This window comes from Bicyclus anynana, chromosome 12, assembly GCF_947172395.1.
Source record: "Bicyclus anynana chromosome 12, ilBicAnyn1.1, whole genome shotgun sequence".
Taxonomy (NCBI): Eukaryota; Metazoa; Arthropoda; class Insecta; order Lepidoptera; family Nymphalidae; genus Bicyclus; species Bicyclus anynana.
Window position 1 is genome coordinate 6,427,503 of NC_069094.1, and position 25,673 is coordinate 6,453,175.

At 35.6% G+C, this 25,673-nt stretch overlaps 2 protein-coding genes across 3 annotated transcripts in view; both read left to right on the forward strand.

Annotated features, from left to right (window-relative positions):
- Positions 1–25,673, forward strand: part of LOC112047762 (MKI67 FHA domain-interacting nucleolar phosphoprotein-like) — a 191,494-nt gene that overhangs the window by 109,880 nt on the left and 55,941 nt on the right. The gene's annotated exons all lie outside the window — the stretch shown is intronic.
- LOC112047791 (uncharacterized) overlaps positions 1–25,673 on the forward strand; it is an 85,907-nt gene that overhangs the window by 14,961 nt on the left and 45,273 nt on the right. For both annotated transcript variants that reach the window (XM_024085030.2, XM_024085031.2), the window contains exon 2: positions 1,390–1,483. In XM_024085030.2, the coding sequence (XP_023940798.1) occupies positions 1,390–1,483 (94 nt within the window). The remainder of the gene's footprint in view (positions 1–1,389; positions 1,484–25,673) is intronic.

Sequence of the window (25,673 nt, forward strand, 5' to 3'; positions counted from 1 at the left end):
AAAAAGTCCGCGACACCACATATCTATCTTCTATATATTAGCAGATATAGTACCTTTTGTGTTTTAAAAATTATTAATTTTATATACGTAGGTTTACGTCATTATTTATACAACTAAACTTTAATCCTTATTAAAATAAATTATTTAATAATCACAAGGATATTATGGAGATAAGATTTGCCCTTTACAGTATGTTAATTACTTAAATAGTTTCGGAGATAATACAAAATTTCTAAAAGACGCAGTTATTTCGCTATATGACGCCCGGCGCTTTCATTTATGTAGTTCCCGTTCCCGTGTGAATATGCGGATCCAACATAGCCTATGACACTCGAAAATAACGTAGCTTTCTATTGGTAAAACAATTTTCCAAATCGGTCCAGTAGATCCAGAGATTACCTCCTACAACCACACGAACTTTACCTCTTTATATTATTAGCATAGAAGTCTCTATTTCTCTTGGTCATACCACCACTCTCGAAGGACTGGACCGATTTTGCTAAGGGTAGGAGTAAGATAGAGAAATTACAGGGTAGGGTACGGGTAGGGAAGCGTAGGGGTAGTGTAGGGGAAGGGTAGGTTTAGGGCCGGGTTTACGGTAGTGGTAGGGTAGGGGTAGAGGTAGGGTAGTGGTAGAGTAGAGGTACGGGTAGGATAGGGAAATGGTAGGGTAGGGGTAGGATAGGCGTGAGATAGGGGTACGGGTGGGATAGGGGTAGGAGGGGATAGGGTACGGGGAGTGTAGGGGTAGGATGGGGGTAGGGGTAGGATGGGGGTAGGGTGTAGGTAAGGTAGGGGTAGGTTTTGGGGTAGGGTAGGGGTAGAGTAGGGTAGAGTTGGAGTAATGGTAGGGTAGGGTAGGGGTAGGGGTAGGGTAGGGTAGGGTAGGGGTAGGGTAGGGTAGGGGTAGGGTAGGGCAGGGGTAGTAGTAAAGTTGACATCGAAATTTACGCGGACGAAGTCGCGGGCGTCTGCTAGTATAATATATAGATGGTAGTTAGGTACCCTATAAGTTTATATTTTTGTCTTAGTAAACGTTTAGAGATATTTGATAGCCCAGTGGATATGACCTCTGCCTTCGATTCGGAGGGCGTAGGTTCGAATCCTGTCAGGGGCATGCACCTCTAACTTTCAAGTTTTGTGCATTTTAAGAAATTACATAAATTTATAACGTGTCTGTAACGGTGAAGGAAAAACATCGTGAGGAAACCTTCATACCTGAGAATTTTCTTAATTCTGTCTGTGAAGTCTGCCAATCCGCACTGGGCCAGCGTGGTGGACTAAGGCCTATCCCTTCTCATTTCTAAGAGGAAACTCGTGAACCGACTATCGATTGTTAATGATGATGATGATGGAACTTTTATACAACAGAAAATTTGTTTGTTTCAGATGGCAGGAACTATGAAAATAGTTTCAAAGCTGGTGTTAGCTTTGTTGGTAGTGTCGGCAAACGTGCTCGCCGCACCGTTCCCACAGACTACGGGTAAGTGTTTGTTTTGTATTCAAGTTAAGTGTAGGTAACATGATAGGTGAAAAGGTATTGACTACGAGCCTGCGATAGTCAGACATACCTCATTTTATGAAGGTTGAAAGTCTATCAGCCTATGCTCTTACCACAAAAAAAAGAACACTAATGCTGCCTTCAAAAAAATTTTAAAATCAAAATTCATTTATTTCAATTAGGCTTAGTTTACAAGCACTTTGGAAATGTCAAGTTATGTCATAATTTAATTTAATTGTAGTCAAAAACTTAAAATTAAAGTTACGAGGGTTCCAAAAGCACCGTGGTCCGAAAAGAGGCCACAACAAACTCAGCCAAAGTAAATCAAGGTAATTCTTATATCCATGGCTCCGGTCATTGTACCGCCATAGGCAAATCTGTGATTTTTATGTTTCTTTATATAACCTTTTTAAATCTTAGTATTTTAGTTATTAAATAAATAAAAATAGGTAAGACGGTAGTGGTCGACAATAATAGCAAATCTTTAAACCTTCATTTTTTAGTAGCATTAAAGAAGAAACATACACGTAATGAGAAGAAACGACATGAAATGATGTGGTTTATCTGGCATAGAGATAAAATACATGACGCGGGCAGTAACAATTTATAGGAACACGCGGCAAAAATTGTTGATTTATCTCAGAGCAAAAGTAGGTCAACAGGACCTAGGGTTGGGTATTTCGTTTTATGACGCTCAACTAGTATTTTGCGGCGTATAATTGAAATTGTTGAGCTTAATAGATTTTACGTAAGAACCTCATTACTTTTATTTTTAAAGAGCGTAAATGGTTTTTAGTTACTCAGCGTGCGATGGCGTTTAATTATAAAGTGTTCTGTTCTAACATGAAAACAATAAATGCACTAGTTCGCAATTTGATTATAATGATTGAACTTTTAACATCTACTTCCTAAATCAACCGATCAATTCAAGTGATCCGATCCAATGATGATATATGTTCTTCTATATTATTGTAAGGGACTAAAATATTTAAAGTAACATGAATTGAATGAGTCCAAATACCTCAAATGGATTTAAAAATATTCATTTATATTTTTCGGGAAAAACCACGGCTCACATCCTTATGTAAATACTCGTATAACATTGTTCTGATTTGTGTGTATTTGTATCATGTACCTTGTGCTAACAGTACCACTGTACAGCGGCTAAATAAAACTATGTTTAACGTATCTAATACCCCTACGGGATCTTCTAATAATACTTTAATTTATGAAAGATTTTACAATCAGGTTTATTTAAATACGAGGTTGATATTAAAGGTTGAACCGCAACTAAAGTTATTCATAATAACAGGAGAGTTTAAATAACTATGACCAACTTATTCTAAAGAAAAGATCAAAGTTCAAGCAACAATAATATTATTTATTACCAACGGTTGCTAACCCCGTTTCACTCAGAATTTTAGATTTCCCTGGAGATTACAATTCTTGTGGAAGTCTACTCGTATGTCCGGCAAGATCAATTTACAGGAAATTGCAAGACATTTTCAAAATGGTATATCTTTTGGACTAAGGTTTTGTGAACAAATAAAAACAGTTTTCACATAAACATTTACATTATTTATACGTAACCGTATGCTACTTTGGGGTTGTGTGTATTGTTTAAGTATATGTATTTGTTTTTTAAATATAATAAAATCATAAGGAAGCCAAGTCCGTAATATAATATGTTTTGAACAATAAATTGGTTGGTATCAATTACAAAAGTCTTCGAATAGTTGCATGTTGCCAGCGATGTCCCATAATTACGAGATTTGGTCCAATTATGGACCTCATATCAAAGCGGTCAATGGAGCGAGTTTTTCTCGAAGTATCTATGCGTGATACTCGTAGAAGGAGATCTGTCTATAGAATAACCATAACTACCGACATCCGACAAAGCTTTTCTCCTCCTCCTTGCGTCGTATTCCTCATTACTGAGGGTCGTGACCCCTAACACAAGCTTGCTTCTTCACAATGTCGCGCCATGTGGCTCGGCTTTTCGCGACTTGCATATGACATGGATATCAAATGAAAGAGTTTGCTGTCAGAAATACGAAAAAATAGTCACGTGACTTAAATCCAATATTTGTAATTTTTAGTGCGTGCTAAAAGCGTGTTTTTCAGTTTTTTTTTAATTATTTAAAGTTATTTAGATTCTAATGACGAGAGAGATCATCTTAATAGGTAGCTATAGGGATATCTATGTAAATTCCGTTTTTAGTTTAATCTGTAAGAGGTACTGGAGCTTGTAACAAATCCAATTTAGGGGTTTAACAAGCTCTTTGACGGAGCCCCTACTATTTCAATTTGATTAAGGACGTAGCTGGAACTTTGATAGGATAAAAATTATGAAAATGGCCTGGTAAAGACATTTTGTTTTGCTGTTCATGTTTTCAAGTAAAACAGTCAATATTGTACTTGGAAATAGTGATATCTACAGGTACTCGTATTATTTCTGTTTGAGTTTATGATTTACTTAATAGAACGCCTCGGTGTTTATGTAAACGACGGCTTAAACCGAGTGTAGGTTAGTTTAAGCGGTTAAGTTCTACTTTGTCTACACTGGGCACTATTAATTTACCTAAATTATCTTAAAGTTTATTTGTATATTGAGCTTTCTAAACCATATTTGAGTAGCGTGGTGGGTATAAGCTAAAGAATATTCCTTCTCCTATATGGAAGGAAGCCAGGCCCTGTACCTTACCTTACCTTACCTTACCTTATCAGCCGATGGACGTCTACTGCTGGACACAGGTCTATTGCATGGACTTCTAAAAAAATTCATTTATTTCAATTAGGCTCAGTATACAAGCACTTTTGATGCGTCAGTTAACTATTTGTAAAGATTCTACCACCGGTTTGAAAGGCAGATTCTGCTGAGAAGAAACCGGCAAGAAACTCAACAGTTGCTCTTTTTAAAAAAAAATCATACAATAATATTATAATTACAATTTATGACAACATTACAATTTCTTATAGTTTTACTTCCTGTGTGAAGGTGGAAGCTGATCCAACGGCCTCCAAGCAACTTTGTCATTAAGGAACTCATCGATGGTGTAGTAACCTCGACTAAGCAAATGTTTTTTAACACATTGCTTAAAGTTATGCATTGGCAGGTCCATCACAGTCTTGGGGATCTTGTTATAGAAGAGTACACCCAAACCTACAAAAGATTTTTTTACTCTTTGGAGACGCCCGTGTCTAGTAAGACGTGGGTTTAGAACTCCTTTTCGTTTGTACAAATTAATATTTTGTCTTACATAGATTATGCTGTTATATATATATTGACAGGCTACAGGCTCTAAAAATAACGGTCTCGAGCCACCAGCATTCAAAAAGGCTCTCCGCAACCAGCTTGATGTCCTCGGTCCACCTAGTGGGGGGGTCGACCAACACTGCGCTTCCTGGGCGACGGAACGAGCTATGCTCGGAGTTTCTCTGCGTGATCGAATCAGAAATGAGGAGATCCGCAGACGAACCAAAGTCACTGACATAGCTCAGCGAGTCGCGAAACTGAAGTGGCAATGGGCAGGTCACATAGTTTGAAGAGCCGATGGACATTGGGGCACCAAGGCGCTGAAATGGCGATCCCGCAGGCCCTGTACTGTGCCGTAAATTAATTTGGCTAATAATCTTGGATAAGTTGCTGGTATAACTTCCGATATGTAAATTTTGACGGAACTCTAAAACTCTCTTGTACTAGTAATAATATACTAGTTTTTTTTAAAAAAACTAGCAGTACCTACTGTTTTCCCAGTCGTGTCTGGTTGTGTAATTTATTAGCTCTCGTTAAGGGTAGAAGGGGTATGCTCAGGAGTAGGTAAGTTTGCTTACAAACTGACTTATAGCGCTCGTTCAAGTTTTCAACTCAATAGTAGTGTACTAATTTCAGAGCAAATTGGCAGTGATAGATTCACGGAAAGACGAGAGAGTGAGGTGCGAGTTATCATAAAAGGGATACTTTTTATTCCTTTCGAGTTTTTTTTAAAAACAATACATATTTTTTTTAAATCATATTTTGAAATTTAGGTGATTGTAATTAATCTGTTATCTGTCTGCAATATCTATTTATATATTATAGTTTAATTTAATTTAAAAAAATATAACCCGCTCTTTCTTTTAAATGAAGTTGCCTTATCAAAGGCGAATAACTTAGAACCTTAGCTGGTAATTTATTACTACCACATTTGTTTCTAAATTTCACTTGCTCGGTTTCTGTTGGAAATGAAAACCACAATGAAAATCATAAAGATGAATTGTTTGCGCTCAGTTTGTGAAATATTTGGGGTTTGTTACGCCCTACAACAAACCTATTCAAACTTTCGTTTGTTTTGCCAACTTTATTTATACACCTACATACAGAAATGTTTGGAAATTCTATTTTAATACGGAATTTATAAAGAAGATATTATTATGTTGACGTAACTGAGTATCTACCGATTCTTTGTAGCTCTATTAAAATCGGGTTAGAGTTTCAAACGACATGGGTTTTAGAAACTTTTTTATTCGTTTTCATTATGTAATTTTAATAAATACTGTGTTTATTAAAACAATATTACTTGTTCGTTGTCAAAGTGTTACTCGATTGTTTACATAGGTACATACATACCTCATCATCATTAAAAACCCATATTCGGCACACTGGTAAACAAGTCTCCTCTCAGAATGAGAGGGGTTAGGCCTTAGACCACCACGCTGGCCTAATGCGGACTGGCAGACTTCACACTCTTTAGTAAAGAATTAAGAAAATTCTCAGGTATGCAGGTTTCCTCACGATTCCTTCACCGTTTGAGATACGTGATATTTAATTTCTTAAAACACATACATACCTTTTATAATTATTACCTATATAAATGCTGCGTCAAGATTAAAATGCATGTAATGTATAACATGCAAATTATATGGTATACGAGTAACTATTTGCTTACTTCGCAGCTTATACAAAAAAAAAACATTATAACATTCAAAATAAGGCGTAAGCCCAGCCCTACTAAAATTACAAATTGCTAATTCAATGGCATACGCAACATGACTTTTTATTATTATTCAAATTTTTTACACACAGCGTAAAAATATCCAAGATTAAAATGAGAATAAAACTGCGTGTCGTAAAATGTAGAGATAAGGGAATTTTGTAGTCCAATGTGATTATGCGGGGGAAGGGACAAAAAGGTTATGCGTAAAGCGGCGGTTGGAACTTACGATGTAATCAAACGCCTGGCTTGAAATTTTGTTAACAAAAGATTGTGAAGAACAGGAAGTCCTAGAGCGTAAAAACGCTAATCTATTTGTGTCTGGAAAATATGAAAATGGTGTCGTAGCAGACAAATAGGTATCTACTGTGCCCGCCACGAGATATTGTGTTTGTGAAGTTAGCAACAAATGACTGCGCTATGAATCAATAACGGTACAAACGGCGCGAGCGAGGAGCGTACGAATGCGCATACTCATTTCGCAGCTAACTTCACAAACATAAAGATCCGTGACGAGCATAATACCAATTAATGAAAAAAAATCTTATTTAAATAATTGAGAGATTGACGAAAACAAAATATTTTTTTTCCTCGAGTCTATATGCTGCAATGCGTGCTTGTAAATCTTTGCGATTAAAATGTTGACGAGACCTGTAGATCCTCTGGTATCAAAGTGAAACGAGCGACATAGTAGGCTAATTGTTTCCTTTTGTGACAGAGATTCTTGGGAAGAGCTTTGTATGATAGTCTGTTCTTTTGAGTTGTGACATAGAGATTCTTGGGAGGAGGAACTTTGTATGAGTTCTTTGTACCTGTTCTTTTGAGTTGGTAGAGTCAGTGTTTTTTTTGTTTATCAATCTTCGTGATTAAATGTTGACGAGACCTGACGAATCGGCAGTATCAAAGTGAAACGAGCGACATAAAAGGATAATTAAGAAATAAAAAAAAAATAGCAGCGTGGTGGACATTATAAGATAAAGAAAAAAAAATCGGCATGACTTAAGGAGGACTTTAAAGCCTGCTTGCTCATATAGTGTTTTCTTCGTGAACGAAATCGGAATCGTCTAATAATCAATAAGTAAAAGATGTTCATTTATTTTCAATGTAAGTAATGTACGAATGTAACTCTTTACTATTTAAACAATACAATTAGTATTTTATGGCTTACCAATTTGAAGTAAGGCTCAGAGTCACACAGCGGGCGATGGAATGAGCTAAGCTAGGAGTATCTCTGCGTGATCAAATCAGAAATGAGGAGATCTGTAGAAAATCATCGACATGGGTCAACGTGTCGCGAAACTGGCAATGGGCGTAGCACATAGTCCGAAGACCCGATGGACGTTGGGGTTCAAGGTGCTTGAATGGGGCCCCCTCACTAGAAAGTGCAGTGTTGGTCAGGTGGACTGATGACATCAAGCGAGTCGTAGGGATTTCCTGGATCGCGGTTCAGGATTGTGATGTTTGGAAGTCCCTATAAAAGGCCTTTGTCCTGCAGTGCACGTCCATCGGCTGATATGGTGATGACAATGATGAATTTGAAGTATGTTGTTGTATGTGGTCGTGTTTTATAATTTTAACTTTTTGTAAGTAAAGAATGCGTGACCATCCACTATTTGGGTACATAACAGGCGTGCGTAATATTTCTCTAGATAGTCACGTTCGTTATGTAATTACGAGTATTTAATACTGTTTTATCTGATCTAGAACTAACTCCATTATTTTTAATTTTTTAATGACACTTTATCCGTATCATTAAAATATATCCGTATTTCCAAAACAACTAACGGATCTTTTGACGTCAATATAAAGATTTGTTTAATTTAGTTAAGGTTTTAACTATGACGGGCATGCAAGTTTGAATTCTTTGTTTTGTTCAACAAAACAATAATTAGTATAAATAATCAGTATCGAATTATAACTAGTATTTAACAAAACATTGTTAAATACTAATTATAATTTTATCTCATGGTTCCAATCGCGAAATCATCTTAACTATCACTTTCGGGCTTAATTTACCTTTCGGCTTTCGATTATTGATTAAAATTTATTATTACTGATTGAAATAATTATTCTCAGTTATCTATACTAATATTATAAAGCTGAATAGTTTGTTTGTTTGATTGAACGCGCTAATCTCTGGAACTACATATCCGATTTGAAGAATTCTTTCAGCGATAGATAGCCCATTTATCGAGGAAGGCTATAGGCTATATATTATCCCTGTATTCTTATGGGAACGGGAACTACCGCGCGGCGCTCAGTAATAATATAACTGAGAATAATCTTTTGACGTATTTAAGTTAGTTTATTTATTTTCCCTTTGGCTTTTTATATTTATTTATTTTGTACCGGGCGTGAGAGTTTAATTTATTTGAATAATAATAATAATCAATGATAAGGTTTGTAAATGAGAGAAAAAGTAAACACTACGCTTAACTAAAAACACAGAGTATAATGGCAATAGGATTGTTTTGCTAGAAAGAAACTATTGCAACGGAATAACTGTCTTTAACTTTTAATTGGACTCTTAGAAAATCATCAGACGCCAAGTTCATAACTTCAGTAATTTTGCATTAAAGTATTCTAATAGTATACTTACAGTTTTCAGTTTCTAATAACGTATCGAGGTATTATCGATTAGCTATCACCAGCTTTTTCAATATCTCTGCGATGCGTTGCTATGGTGATGCGTGATCTATTTATACATTCTTCAGCCACCTTCGCTCAGCCTCAGATCAAAGCCTTCGATGAATCGATTCACTGAGTAGGATCACTTCGCCGCACCGATTCACACTGTAATTTGTTTGATACGTATTTATATTGTCATTGTACCGTTTTTTTTAATAAACGTCTACAAAGTTTCTGTCTGGGTTGTTCTTTTTGTATTGATGATCTCTAATTTGAAAGCGAAATGAGTTTTTTTTTAATTTTCAATATCTCTTTGTTGTATTGGTATTATGTATCTATTGTTTGGCGTCACGGCTAATATAGTAGGTGTAAGTTTTATAATCTGCGTAATAAACACATTCTGTTTGTGTTGGGAGTAGTCGTAACATGTAATTTTCAGTGTGACGTCATATCTTGCGAATATCCATTAACACTATACAATTACAGTCTTTAGCATACCCAAAGGCTATAATTTACATATTGGGAACAACACCAATCCTACTAGAGCAGATTTATGCTAATTTAGACTTCATTATTATGCCCATTTCAACAGGCCTGTAGGCCGTTAAAACAGGAGAGGGAATACTTAGGAGAGAGGTTATGGAGTTTTAACCCACGCTGCTACAATGTCCAATGTGAATTCCTTAACACCACTGTCAGAGATTATTGAAAATGACCTGCCCCTGCAGCCGTTTGGCACGTCGATTCTTTTTCTAAAACGCTTCGAATACTAGAAAAATGTATGGGAATGACAGATCTTGATCACGTGACCTGTCGATAGCAAATGTCATTCCAATACATTTTTCTAGTTTCCGAAGCGTTTGCGATCGTAGAAAGAGAATTGACGTGCCACTTGGCTAAAGGGGCAGAACCGACATATTAACGTGCGAGGCACGAGGGTATTACGCAAACTGAAGTTTTACTGAAAATTCCTCGGAAGAAGAAAAGCTCAATATTACAACAGCTGTAATATTAACATCTGCTTTATTGTTATACTATCGTTGTTACGTTTTGTACGAGATCGCAAGCTTATACTTTACTTGCAAAGTTCCTCGGCGATGTAGCTTATAGATTTTTGCGTGGGTTGATGGAACGTAGGTAGGTAATACTTGTTCCTCGAATCCATTTACCTCCTCGTATAGCTATTAACTGTAACAATGAATGTATTAAAGCTTTATTGTACTGAAAAGTGCATTTTGTTATTGTGTACATTTAGAGCGTGGTGATATCAGGTAGCGTGACCTAGTTACTTGAAATTTTTACCTAGAACTAATGCACAGGCATTTGCTTATAATTAACAACCTCCTTGGTATAGTTAGTAATGTGGTTGTCAACAGAGAGGTTATGGGTTTGGTTACCAGACAGCGTTAGTTTAGAATTTTTATATTTTCTCAATAATGGCTCAAGTCCGGTCTGGTGGAAGACATTCATCATCTTCATTATCAACCCATATTCGGCTCACTGCTGAGCTCGAGTCTAATCTCAGAGTCAGAGGAGTTAGGCCAATAGTCCTCCATGCTGGCCCAATGCGGATTGGCATTGGAAAATATTTACTGCCAAGTTATTTAGCGATCTGGTATTATGATGTATAGTAACCGTAGGAAGTAGGTTTAAGTATATTTATTAAAAAAAAAAAATAAGAAAAAAATAAGAATAACAAAATCTAACGAACAATTGAATTTACGATTACTAAATGAAAGTTTAACCCCGTTGTGGTAAAAACCTAATTCTGATTGATGTTATTAATGCGACTGTATACGTTTGTTTGGTACGCTTTAATTATTTTAATTCAATGTGGAATTTGAACTGAAATAAAAGACAACTTATCTTTTATCAAGTATCAAGAAAAATGTAGTAACTTTCCGATGTAGATATCGTCGTCATCAACCCATATTCGGCTCACTGCTAAGCTCGAGTCTCCTCTCAGAATGAGAGGGGTTAGGCCAATAGTCCACCACGCTGGCTAGAGAACTAAGATAATTCTCTGAAATGCAGGTTTCCTCACGATGTTTTCCTTCACCAATGGAGATACGTGATATTTAATTTCTTAAAATGCACACAACTGAAAAGTTGGAAGTGCATGCCCTGGACCGGATTCGAACCCACACCCTCAGGAATCGGAGGCAGAGGTCATATCCACTGGGCTATAACAGCTCTAGATGGATGTAGATATATCCGTAAACTGATTGAAAAGATAAAATTTGAAATTAGGTAATCTTCAGTTAGTAGATACAAATTTATCAAATTTACTTTTTTAAAACGAGCCTTTAAATATTATATCTTAGTAGAATAGATATTAAGCTTATGAGAAAATTGTACTGGAACTAATGACACTAACTAACTTATTCTTAAACGCTCGTAACAGCCAATTATTTATTTTATTGAAAGCTGTAACACTTATAAGCCTTTCCCTTTAGGGCTGTTAAAGTTTTAATACTTCGGGTCTTAAATATATACACGGTAATATTATGAAAGTCTTATTGTCTGTTCGTGACCTTCGAACCGGTAAACTACTGAACTTTCTACTGATGGGTATGTCGGAAAATGTGTTAACCTCTCGGGAAATTAGAGACTATACGCCGCAAACCGCTGTTTCCTTTATTTATTTTAACTCTGATTCCTTTAAACTTAAGCGAATATTTTCTTTTTAAATTTTGAAACAGATTTAATTTTTTTTGTATTCTTTACAATTCAGCTCTCGACTTTAATCCCACCTGATGTGAGGATGCAATCGAAGTTGGAAGCAGGCTAACTTGTTAGGCCTAGGATGAAAATCCACACCCCTTTCGGTTTCTGCACGACATCGTACCGGAACGCTAAAATTAGCCGCGGCCGAAGCCTTGATTTGAAAAAAAAAGGGTATTTCATAAATTATAGGAAAATTTCTCTACTTTAATTTATTATATACCTATTTTGATCGTAAAATGAGTCGGAAAGGAGATGTTGTCAAAAAAACTGTTTTTAGACGCCATTTTTTCAAGATGGCGGCTCGAGCGGCAAAGATACGAGGTGGCAAAGTTGAAATTTGCAAAGAGCACATCGAAATCTATAAGATTATCTATTTTCAAAACTCTCGGAAAACTTTCCAGATAAAACTACCAAATTATTGGACTATATCAGGAAAGTTAAATAATTTCCTGAAGTCTGCTTCACTTACTCTAAGTGGCGTGCATAAGGGGATTTAACTAGGGCAGGCACTGTAATACGTACAAATAGTAATTCCTCCTCTAATAGGTATAGGCTGCTAATGAGTCCTAAGGGCAAACAGAGCAGTTTTGCATATATGAAGTACACGCCACTACTTACTCTATCCTAATCTAGTAGCTTCCATCTTACCAGCGTGTACATGGACATTCAGCCTTATAGTGATATGGATCTATCTTCGCCACAACCTGGGCATGGTGGATCTTCTTCAATTCTCATTGCATTGAGGTGTCTCACAGAACATAAAGCACTTAATCTAAGGTGTCTATTGACAGACAGACAGACAGACAGTTGTCTGTGTCTGCCTGATATCAGTCAATAATAAAAAAAAAAAAAAAAAAATACATACAGCCGAACGTAGAACCTCCTCTTTTTTGGAAGTCGGTTAAAAACAAGAGTAGAACAGGTACGTTGTTATACTAACCGCTGTAATGTTGCTGTATATAGCAAATTATTATTCATCCAAATAAATGCTTTGGCTACTAAGCATTATGTGTTTAGAATTTCGCTCCATTGCAGAGTTCTTTGAACAACCGAGTAATGAATATTCAGTGAATTATAATTAATTGTGGGAGGGTTCAAACAGCTATCTAGTGCCAAGTGGATTTCATTATACTTTTCTCCTACACATCGGTTTTTAGTTTATGAATAGCCAATGAGAATTTATTTATTAAAGTTTCGATGATACGAAAAAAATTCTTAATAAAGGTAATATGTAGTTTTTTTGTACAACTACAACCTTTTTTTACTCTATCTACTGAAAATCAGAAAAAAGATTCCAGTATTTATTATTAGTTAAATATAAACTAATAATAAATACTGGAATCTTTTTCCTGATTTTCAGTAGATACTATCTTGGTAGTAGGTATACGAGTAGTTGTGTGAACCTACCTCAAACTGATAAGCTCGTTAAGCTGCAGCAGGATTATTCAAATAAAACTTAAATTTAAAAAAATTGGTTGTCTGTAAAGTCGGTTTACTGACAATAGTTCAACGTGACAACGTTATAAGAAAATACTGATGGAATGGTTGCATTTTTCAAAAGAAAATGTCCGTTATTCTAAAACACTGTTTAATAATCTTCATAGACCAGAATATACTTTATTTCTTGTAAAAAAAGTTGGCAACCCAAGAGCGAGGAAACGACGCATGACGTCACCTTTTTTAGAGTGTGCAGCCGGTACTGTATCGTATTAAAATGAGACTAATAAAGATATATGTATAATAATCTCATTTTAATACGATTACCTATCTACTATTGAGCTACTATTATTACAAATATCGTTTAGATGTCAGAGAAGTCACATAAACTAATTTCTATTTCTGTGAACAGTTAGCCAATAATTATAAATATAAGTCGGCATATCTTCCCAGAAAACCTTGAGAGTTCTATTATTAGAACTATAAGGCTTTTCGTAGATGGATGATACGCAAGTTCTTTTATGTAGGTATTAATAAATGGTGGGCACTCGACTGAGCAAACAACGGTACAAGTTTCGCAATACTGTGGCAGACTCTTCAGTGTTTGTTACAAAGACGAATACCTACTCTTATTTATTGTAGAAAATTACATTTTTGCAGAAAACTGGATACAAGTATAATTTTAACGGTAAAGGAAAAACATCGTGTGCCTATACTTTTTATGTATGAACTTGTGTAACTTTTTACTAACAGTTTAAAATTATCATATTTTCTACCTATTGATCACTTTGAAGTCGGTGCCAGGGTGTTCATTTTAGTCGTTACTGAAAAAACCACATGAAAGAAAAAAAGAATGTCTGAGAAACTAAAATCTTTATGACAGATACGCTTTGAATTAATAGATGGCTTCGCACCTCCTTTAAAGTTATCGATAGGTAGAAAATAATATGTTATTTTTCCCTCGTGGGTACGTTAATGTTTTGAAAAAAAAAATATATAAAACACGTTCACATTGATGGCAGGGAAAACCCATTTCAAAACTCATTAAATAAATTAGAAGATGAGTTAGCCTGTTTGATGTTTATGCAAAGCAAGTGACCCTTATTATTTATGAAGCAGAGGCTTTCATTACTTAGTGTAGCTTTATGCAACTCCGCGCTGTGGAAAGAGTTTTATTTACGGTTTGCAATAGCACACTGTGCAATTATTATAATGAGTTTATCTATATCTATCTATCTATATCTATTTATAATAAAAGTGGTCGAATTCCATACATTTATTCGCAATTTGAGATGTTACTTATACCATTGGTAACAACAAACGTTAGCGTGTATGTAAAGTTCAGTTTGTATGGAAAGTCCTTCATTTTTAGAGTTAAAGTTTTTAAATTTTGTTCATAAATCATAAAAAAAACGAAATATGTGTGTTATAATTTGATTCAAAAATTTTTGAAATTCAACCCACTAAGTGGTGAAATAGGTCTTGAAAGTTTATATCGATTTCCACGCCGACGAAGTCGCGGGCGTCCGCTAGTACAATTTATATTTTAAAAGTATTTAAAAAATTTGCTACTCCCGTACAACAACTTGCATCATAAAAAAAACTATAAAACCTGAAGATTTTTTTAGTAAGTAGTTCTAGGTTTAGGTATTTAATAAATTTATTATCATCATCGAGATTAGGCAAATACGAGTATTTATAACTACGAAATAGAGAAGAGTCGTAATAGCCTAGTGGATATGATCTCTGCCTCCGATTCCAGAGGGTGTGAGTTCGAATCCGGTCCGGGGCATGCTCCCCCAACTTTTCAGTTATGTGCATTTTATGAAGTTAAATATCACGTGTCTCAAACGGTGAAGGAAAAACATCGTGAGAAAATCTGCATATCGGAGAATTGGAGTCTGCCAAACCGCATTGGGCCAGCGTGGTGGACTAGTGGCTTAACCCCTCTATTCTGAGGGGAGACTCGAGCTCAGCAGAAGTAGGAATCCTCGGTGGACGAGTACGATTCGCACTTGTCTTTGGTAAAAAAAGCTGGTATTTTTAGTCAAAATTACCATTCGACCTTGCGAGCGGCACATTTTAAGTCCCCAAATGTATTTATTATTAACGATAATGTTGTTCCAGCGATATTCTCGTCACGTACTCGTATTACATCGTGTTAGGTATCGTTAAAATTATTGATGCTTTTTATATATTCTTAGCGATGTTCCAACGAGTGGTAAGTATTTTTTTTTTTATAAAAGAATATTTGCCATATCTTTTATAATATGGCCAATTTCCCCATTTCCCTCCAATTAGTCGGGTAAGACTGTGCTAAGAGTGGGTACGACAATAGACCAACGGGGCGGGGATTGCTATTGAGCTATTGAGGCTTTTGTTCAATACAATGAATTTGTCCAGTGGCGTAGCGTGACTTAGAAGTGCCCTGTATTAAATTTAGTTGGGGGGCCCGTATGAAAAAAAAAATTAAAAATAAAATTTAAATAAATAAAAATAAAAATTTTAAAAATTAAAATAAATATTAAAGTGTCCCGACGTAGAATGTTTCGAACTTTTGGGCGCACGATTTACCCAGGAATAAAAGAGGTTAACTGACATTTGTCATTTCTGAAGTGAAACTCTATTGGCAGTTTTTTATATGTCTTTTTTTTGGGAAGCGCCAGATTGAGTGAGATTGTAGATCACATTTTACTACTTTTTGCTTTTGCACGTAAGGCCCCCCCCCCCCGGATGTAGTCCGGGTCGTGCACGTAAATATTACAAGAGTAAGTACGTTTAGGTACGTTATTTCGAAAAATGTTTATATTTTTCAGAATCGGCTAGATGTCTATTGATTTCAAAATTATATTATCAGTTAAAAACATTTCATGTTTATTAACAAATTTACATGTACAGTAAACAAAAGATTAATTAATTAAAAAGCGAAACGTAGAACGGGTCATGCACATAAATATTACAAGAGTAAGGAAAGTTAAAAGTTAAAATGTAAAGGGTAAAAGTTACACAAGAACTTTCTTAATGAATTAGTCTCAGTGGCGTAATAGGTAAAATACTATAGGTCATTTGACCGCGATAGCTGTCCCAGTGTACTTAATGCTTAAGGCTCAAAGTTACTACACCGTCAGCGAGCCAGGCCTCTCTTATTTTATACTAATTTTTGCTTTGGACCCTGTAGTCCAAAGTACGGCGTTATTAGCTACGTCCCTAATAATATCATTAATATTATTTTCATATTCCATAATGTGCAAAAGTTAGAGAAGTACGTTTAGGTACGTTATTTCTAAAAATGTTTATATTTTTCAGAATCGGCTAGATGTCTATTGATTTCAAAATTATATTATCAGTTAAAAACATTTCATGTTTATTAACAAATTTACATGTACAGTAAACAAAAGATTAATTAATTAAGCGAAATGTAGAACGGGTCATGCATGTAAATATTACAAGAGTAAGGAAAGTTAAAGTTAAAATGTAAAGGGTAAAAGTTACACAAGAACTTTCTTAATTAATTAGTCTCAGTGGCGTAATAGATAGGTAGGTAAAATACTATAGGTCATTTGACCGCGATAGCTGTCCCAGTGTACTTAATGCTTAAGGCTTCAAAGTTACTACCACGTCAGCGAGCCAGGCCTCTCTTATTTAATACTATTTTTTGCTTTGGACCCTGTAGTCCGAGGGCCTCGAATCAATGATACGGCTGATACGGCGTTAGCTACGCCCCTGATAATATCATTAATATTATTTTCATATTCCATAATGTGCAAAAGTTAGAGAAGTACGTTTAGGTACGTTATTTCGAAAAATGTTTATATTTTTCAGAATCGGCTTGATATCTATTAATTTAAAAATTATATTGTCAGTTAAAAACATTTTATGATATTAACAAAACATGTACAGTAAACGAAAGATTAATTAATTAAAAAGCTAAAAGTAGAATGGGTCATGCACGTAAATATTACAAGAGTAAGGAAAGTTAAACTTAAAATGTAAAGGGTAAAAGTTACACAAGAACTTTCTTAATGAATTAGTCTCAGTGGCGTAATAGATAGATAGGTAAAATACTATAGGTCATTTGACCGCGATAGCTGTCCCAGTGTACTTAATGCTTAAGGCTTCAAAGTTACTACAACGTAAGCGACCCAGGCCTCTCTTATTTGGTTTAATTTTCATGACTTAGGGAGCGCATAAAACCGTCGGTCCCTAGAGGTAACTAACGTTTGAGAATAATTATTATTACAAACGGCTATGCGGTTTGGTTAGATACCAGAGTTAGACTGCGCAGTTTGGTATTGTAGCCTATTTTCCCGCATTAGGATAAGCTCTATTATAGCTCTTTACTAGAGAATCCTTAAATGTATTTAAATTAATTAAATGTAGGTATATCTACCTATACTCAACGATATTATCGTATATATATTATCATACTTATAATAAACTAGCGGACGCCCGCGACTTCGTCCGCGTGGAATTCAGTTTTTCACAAATCCCGCGGAAATCATGGATTTTTCTGGGATGAAAAGTAGCCTATGTAGTAATCCAGAGTAAAATCTATTACTATTCCAAATTTCAGCCAAATCGCTTCAGTAGCCGCAGGGTAAAAGAGGAACAAACATACTTACACACTTTCACACTTACCTACTAGTGTAAGTAGTAATATTAGTGTGATATTAGTGTGATGTGATATTTCATTAGCAATCACATCACACTAATATTATAAAGGCGAAAGTGTGTATGTTTGTTCCTCCTTTACGCTGCGGCAACTGAAGCGATTTGGCTGAAATTTGAATTGGAAATAGATTTGTTCTGGATTAACATACCTATAGGCTTCTTTTCATCCCGGAAAAGGCCGTGGCTCCAGCGGGTTTTGTGAAAAACTGAATTACACGCGGACTAAGTCGCGGACGTACGCTAATAATTAATATTAAGGTCAATAAAATGTAACTAAAAATCAAAATCTGGTCAGTAGTTTTAGAGTTTATTTTGAACATACATAGTGATACGAGATATTTATATATGTAGACATATTATAGATTTGTTACTTAGAAATAGAGCATATCGTCTCCAAAGAGTAAAAAAATCTTTTGTAGGTTTGGGTGTACTCTTCTATAACAAGATCCCCAAGACTGTGATGGACCTGCCAATGCATAACTGTAAGCAATGTGTTAAAAACATTTGCTTAGTTGAGGTTACTACACCATCGATGAGTTTCTTAATGACATAGTTGCTTGGAGGCCGTTGGATCAGCTTCCACCTTCACACAGGAAGTAAAACTATAAGAAGTTGTAATGTTGTCATAAATTGTAATTATAATATTGTTGTATGATTTTTTTTAAAAAAAGAGCAACTGTTGAGTTTCTTGCCGGTTTCTTCTCAGCAGAATCTGCCTTCCGAACCGGTGGTAGAATCTTTACAAATAGTTAACTGACGTATCAAAAGTGCTTGTATACTGAGCCTACTTGAAATAAATGAATTTTTGATTTTTTTGATTTAGAATTACATTTCTTTACTTTCATACTAATGGTGGACTATTGGCCTAACTCCTCTCGTTCTGAGAGGAGACTCGAGCTCAGCAGTGAGCCGAATATGAGTCGATAACGAATACAAAATTCATTTAAGTGTAACTGCGATGGAAATGTTAAATGAGCTGGATTTAAATAACAAAGCTCAGCGACATTGACTTGAAACAATTGCGCTACGATTACAAGACATCTCTTGTGTGAAGTTTTAATTAAATTGTTGAACTTCATGTTCACGACACAAAGATTCTATTCTCACTGATTCTACTGAACGTGTCTGAAAACACTGCGCATTCAATCAGTGTTAATGGCCTTATGCAGTTATTGAACTCTTCAATTTGTGAGAATCTACTAAAGTATTTTAAGTTGAGTTTGTATACAATGATAACTTAAGATAAGTTAGATATTCTAAAAACCATACAAATGATGTATTGTATGGAAAAGTTTTGATGTTTTATTTATATACGGTTTTGCTTATTGGTATATCTGAAGAAGAAGAAGAAAGAAGAAGAAATATACTTTATTGTACACTAAAAAAAAAAAAAAAACTTATAATAAGACTTAGAGACTAATGTACAATTGGCGGTCTTATCGCTAAAGAGCGATCTCTTCCAGACAACCACTGTGGAAGAGAAAAACATACAAAAAATAAGACAAAGTTAAGTAACATAAATATTCCTAAATACATAAATAATATACAATAATACATATATACATACATACATATATCTGGACTTCGTTTTCTTAATAGGCTAGTTGATTTTTTTTAAATGGTCTTAAATTGATCATTAACGTTCTACTAGATTGAAAAAAAAATTATCGTTTTTTTTTAAACGTGAATACTTAAATTTTTTTTTAAATATTTTTCGAGACAATACGAGCCAAAACGCTGTCGGCCATGATGGTCTATATTTTATCGTTTCATGACGTCACGTAAACACAAAACCTTAACTAAACGGTTTAGCGTTTGTCAAAATTTAAAAAAATAGTTATTATTTAGTTTGACGATTATTCTTTTTAACTTCTGACGCAAAAATAGGGGTGTTATAAGTTTCACGTGTCTGTCTGTCAGTCTGTCTGTGGCGCCATAACTTACGAACGGATAAAGCGATTTCAATAAAGTTTTTTTTTGTATGAAAGGTGACTTAAGGGCGAGCGTTCTTAGATATGTTTGATGAAAATCGGTTTAGCCATTCTGGGAGTGGAAAGTGGAAGAATAACCGAATGTCTGCAAATATACTCAAGTGGGGTCTCAAATGAAAGTGCACTGAAAGAGAAAATTGATGACTTGATCGAGAGTGTAATTATAATAATTTCATGACATTCGGGGGTTTTTCAAAATTTTCAATTTTATGTTATAGTACCTTAAGTAACATCGCAAAATGTGCGACAGCGTTTTTAAAGTTTAGAAAAAATTATAAAATACTTACACTGTTATTTTTAAAATTAAATCTTATATGAAATACTGAACTTTTAGTGATTAATATCGATATATTTCGGACACTTTTTCCATGTAGGTACTATACGAAAATAGCATTGTTTAGACATTTCCCATTTCCGTTTTGGTATTTACCTAAAACTAAGTCATAATCTTGTAGTATCGGGTAGTTGGAAATGGCTAGATAGAAAGATTGATCTTGATATAAAAACCACGTGACGTTTATGAACGTAAAACGGATTTACGTGCGCTTATCATAAGAAGATTAAGCATAGCTTTGACATTTGAGCAGGGTTTTGACTCATTGAGGTCACGTAGAGATTAAGGTTGTTGGAACCAAATTGATTTTTTTCTATTTGTTATTGTAAAGTACCACGTACGGTATTAACTTAATTTACTATTTGATGAAAAATATTTCAACCGACGATTCAACGACTTCAAAAACATTGATATGTGCTTTACTAAAACGCGAAAACTAAAATTGAAAAATTCAAAATTAATTTATTTCAAGTAGGCTCAGTTTACAAGCACTTTTTATACGTTAGTTGCCTATTTGTAAACAGACTATTTCCTACCTTCTTATTAGAAAAGAGCGATGTGGAACTTAGACCCGCCACGCTGCTCCAATGGGAGTTGGCGGGCTATATTATCATTAATGTAAATGGTATAATATTCCTAGTTATTCGTAAGGTTAATGAGAGTGAACTTTGACTCATTGAACTTTTAGATACGACTTTTTAAAGTAAATCCCACGCGGACGAAGTTTACAAAGGAGTCTTTTCATCACAAGTATTTTAAAAGAACGTACTTTAAATGATAACACCGCTATATGTATTATGATCAACATAACACACCTGCATCATAATGCATATAAGTATTACTAAGTTCTTTACGTATTTATACAAACTTTTTTATTACTTCAAGGTGTATTTAATCTTTGTTTATTTTTGAACAAGGGGAAAAAGTAATATGTGTGCACAAAAGTTAAGCTTGAGTATCGACCGCACTAGACAAAGGCACTCTGAGAAGAAAGAATGAAATCCTCCCCCGCTGAATAGCTAAGGACTTGAGTATAATGTATGGTACTATGTAGGTATGCAACGATGTAAAACAGGGTTTACAGTTTAAAAGTTATACCTACTTTATTTTTTTCAATCTATTTTAGTGGCCCACTAAAGGGCACTAAAGGGCCAGGTCTCTCTCTTTATAGGAAAGGGGATATAAAGCTTAGACTTACCACGCTGGTACAATGCGGGTTGGCGGAGTCATTTTTTAATTGTTAATTAATTCATTGTCATTTATTTTGATTTGGTCGAAAATAAGTAGGAAAATGTGTTTAAATATTTAATTTCTAAGTAAACATCTAAATGGAATCTAAAATAACACAATATCTATCTGCCGGGGTGAAATTAAAAATGCGTCTGTTCTAACTGTGTATACAGTGTTACCGGCCCGCGACTTCGTCCGCCCTTAGACCTGCTTAATCTGGCCCTATCGCAAAATCCGTTCTTAGCGGATACATACTAAGTATAAACTACCTCCCTACCAAATTCGATCTATGTACGTCAAGCGGTTTTCGAGATTTCGTGATGAACCTTTCGCATTTATATATTAAGATTAAATACAATTAGTGATGGATACGATGCAAGAAATTCAGATTTTCTCAAATTCCGCCGAAACCATGGATTTTTCCGAAATAGTAAGTAGCCAATCCGGAGTACAATCTCTCTCTAATCTCTATTCAGAATTTCAGCCAAATCGGTTCTGAAGTTTTTGCGTGAATGAATCAAATATCGATATATTAATACAAATTTTCGCGTTTATGATACCTATTAGTGAGATGGTATTACGAGTAAATAAGACTTATGTTTCTATGTCCGGTATGGACTTAAAACTATCAAGCCGATATGTCCTATATAGGCAATAATATTGCGCAGATGGTTTAATACAACAAAAACAGAATTTCAAGCGAAGTTGCGAACGTCGTAGTTTTAATAAAAGTTGTTTATTGTTGTTTACATTTACTTAACTGCCTTAAGATTTCAAATACAGGTTAGTTTGTGACAGAATGGTTATTTAGGTACACAAAGGAGCAATTTATATAACTAGGTATTTGGATAAACTTTTGACTTGGGGTGGAAATATGCTTTTAAAATAATAAATACCGCGCGTGGACGTTCGAGATTGAAACCGCCTACGTCTCTGTACAAGAGGAGCCGCCGGTTGTTAAGGAAATTATTTACCGGCCTCTGAAATATCTCAACTCAACCTCAAAGCTACGTGATATACAACGTAGGACAACGTGGGAAGGATAAATTTAGGTCAAAGTCTTTTCAGTCTAGGTATACGACTTTGCTAAATGTATGTACATTTAGCATTATTTATTATTATGTATTATTACATAATAGTATTATGTATTATTACATAATAACGTATATTTAATGAAATCGTGTACATCTTAGGTACTCTGTACCGACTCTCATCTATATATTTGTCACACTGTATATTAGGCTAGTTTGTGACTATGTTTGCAGTTAGGCAAATTTTGACAAATGTATATCATCCGTGATAGTACAGTGGTTATGACGTTTGCCCCTGATCCGAAGGGCGTAGATTCAAATGTGATCCGAGGCATGCACCTCCAACTTTTCAGTTATGTGCATTTTAAGAAATTAAATATCGCGTGTCTCAAACGGTGATGGAAAAATATCGTAAGGAAACCTGCATACCTGAGAATTCTCTTACTTCTCTACATGTATCTGCCAATCCGCATTGGGCCAGCGTGGTAGACTTTTGGCCTAACCCCTCTCATTCTGAGAGGAGAGTCGTGCTCAGCAGTGAGCCAAATATGGGTTGATAATGAATGAATAAACGCGCGTAAACGTTCTATGAAGTTGCATATAATTGGTTATGTGCACTTTAAACGTAGTTTTTTTTCTGATTGTGTAAGTGCCGTAGGCTTCTTATGGGGCCTCAGCGGCGTCACCGGGGGGTAATTAAACGCAGTTAGTTACTGCTGGATAGACCGCGAGATCACTTTTTCATATATTACATTTGTTTAATTTTCATTTTAGTAGCTTGCCCTGAAATTATTTAAACGATACGACACGCTAGCGCGTGGCTGCAATCACATGGTAAGCGATGAAGCAGCTTATGGTGAAACGTGCTTGCCTCTAAGATGCTTATGCACTCTTGCATATGCAGCGCTTGGGTTCAATCAATTCCCTTGCACCCTCTAATACTTGTGAGCGCGTATTCAAAGTTGAATACGTACAAAAATGTTAACAAATATTTACAGCCGGCGCCCAAATCCATCACCCGGGTGCAACACACTCCCTGTTTAAGTCAAGACGCCTCTGCACTCTTGTGTTCTTTACTTGAAGGTTCATTGTTGATGTTACATGCAATGCGCATAAGAAACGAGGAACCAAACCGCAAGCGTCCAAGAGATACTCGTATTTATACGGATGTCGATCCCAAAGATATGGTTGATGGTGAAGCTATACGCACAGGAGGTCGTCTACGATTCAGATGTTTATATGTGTTTCTAGGGAGGGTGCCCTTCAATGAGATGTTATGATTTTTCATTCACCTTGTTGTCAATTAGGCCGGGCATACACGAACTTAAAGCAGTTGTCGACTGCTTCAATCTGCCACAGCTTACTACAGACTTCTACGTACGTACGAGTATACATACGCAAACCGCTCGTGCAGTTGCAACTGCCTCGAGCAGTTACCAATGGCAGTTTGGTGCCCTAATGCCCTTCCGGCGTTTGTGTTTCGTGACATTTATAATTTAAACACCTTCAAAGCAATATCTTCTAGGTAAGCGCGCTCTAACTTAGACCGCATTAATGCTTACCATCAGTCTTAATTGTAGTCAAGCGCTGGCCTATATTGCATATAAAAAAATAAAACAGTATCAAGCTGCTGACTCTGAATGTAAGAGCGATCCATGTATGTAGATCACTGGCTAACTGATCGAGCTGCCCGTGTATGACGACCTTAATACTATAAAACATTACTATGGCAGACGGACATGCATGTGACCTTATACAGGTTCCGTTTTTGCACGGAACGTAACAAATTCAAAATCTCTACACAAACAGAGCGATTTGTGTATTACACGCGACGTTAGAAAAACGCTAGTATGAAGGCGCTTTAGTGTAAAACTATCCTCCTCTGCGTGGGTGATAAAAGTCGACATCAATTGTTGTAATACAAAGACTCGCGGAGACTTAAAGGGGAGGATCCCGCTGAATGACCTACTCGAGTTCTACATTACACGACATTTTGTACGTACCGCGGTGCCTTTTGTTGAAATGTCAACATACGAGGGTTGGTTATACGGGTATTTCAACTGAGATTTTAAATATAACATTCATAATAGCCATGTTAGTTCAGTAAAATTAATTGTATTAAAAATGCTAAAGTTTGTACGTGTATTTGGAATTTCGGTGTTTGTTATTCAGTCATATAAAAACGGCTGATCAAATTCAGACTTTTTTATAAAGAACATTAAACATTATTAATCGTATTTTCCCCTTTTTATTTTAATTTAGCAAAAAGTTTGTGCTAGGAGTAGATGTGTTAGTCATTACCTTGCTTGCTAGTAAAGCTTTCTCCTTAGGAACCACCACAGGGATCTCCTTTCTTATATAGGGAACTAGCGGACGCCCGCGACTTCGTCCGCCTGGATTTCAGTTTTTCACAAATCCCGCGGGAACTGTCGCGGACTTTTTTTTAGAACTTTTTAAGAGGAACAATTCTGTCATACATGATTTTTGCAAAACTTTAACCGTTTACGCAGCGCATGCAGCGTAAGCTCTCTACAGGAAAAATCCCTCAATTTGAAACATTCTTCATTGGTGCTCCGCTCCTATTGCTTTTTGCGTGATAATATATAACCTATAGCCTTTCTCGATAAATGGGCTATCTAACACTGGAAGAATTTTTCAAAACTAACAAAATGTGTGGGAATGAAAGATCCGATCGACTTGGATCGGATCTTTCATTCCCATATATAGCTATAGGTTAGTTATATATGGCTATAGGTTAGTTTTCACGTGGCCTGTTGATAGTGAATGTCATTCCCATACATTTTTTAATTTTCGTAGCGTTAGTGTTAGTAGAATCTACGTGCCACATGGCTACAGGCCCGGGACCGACGGCTTAACGTAGTCAAAACCACAAAAGTCAAAGTCAAAGTTCATTTTTCTCAATTAGGCTTGGAGCCTGCTCACTTCCAACTCTTAGTTAAATTATAGAACAGGTATAGTGATGTATGACAGCCCGCACATCTGTCCAACTAAATCGTCCAACTAGATCATGCAGAATTAAAAAGTCGGCCAACTAAAAATTGTCAGTGAGCGGCCACCCTTAGTTTACAAGCACTTTCGATACGTCAGGTAGAGGGAAGTCAATTATTAGATTATGGTGATAATAATTTA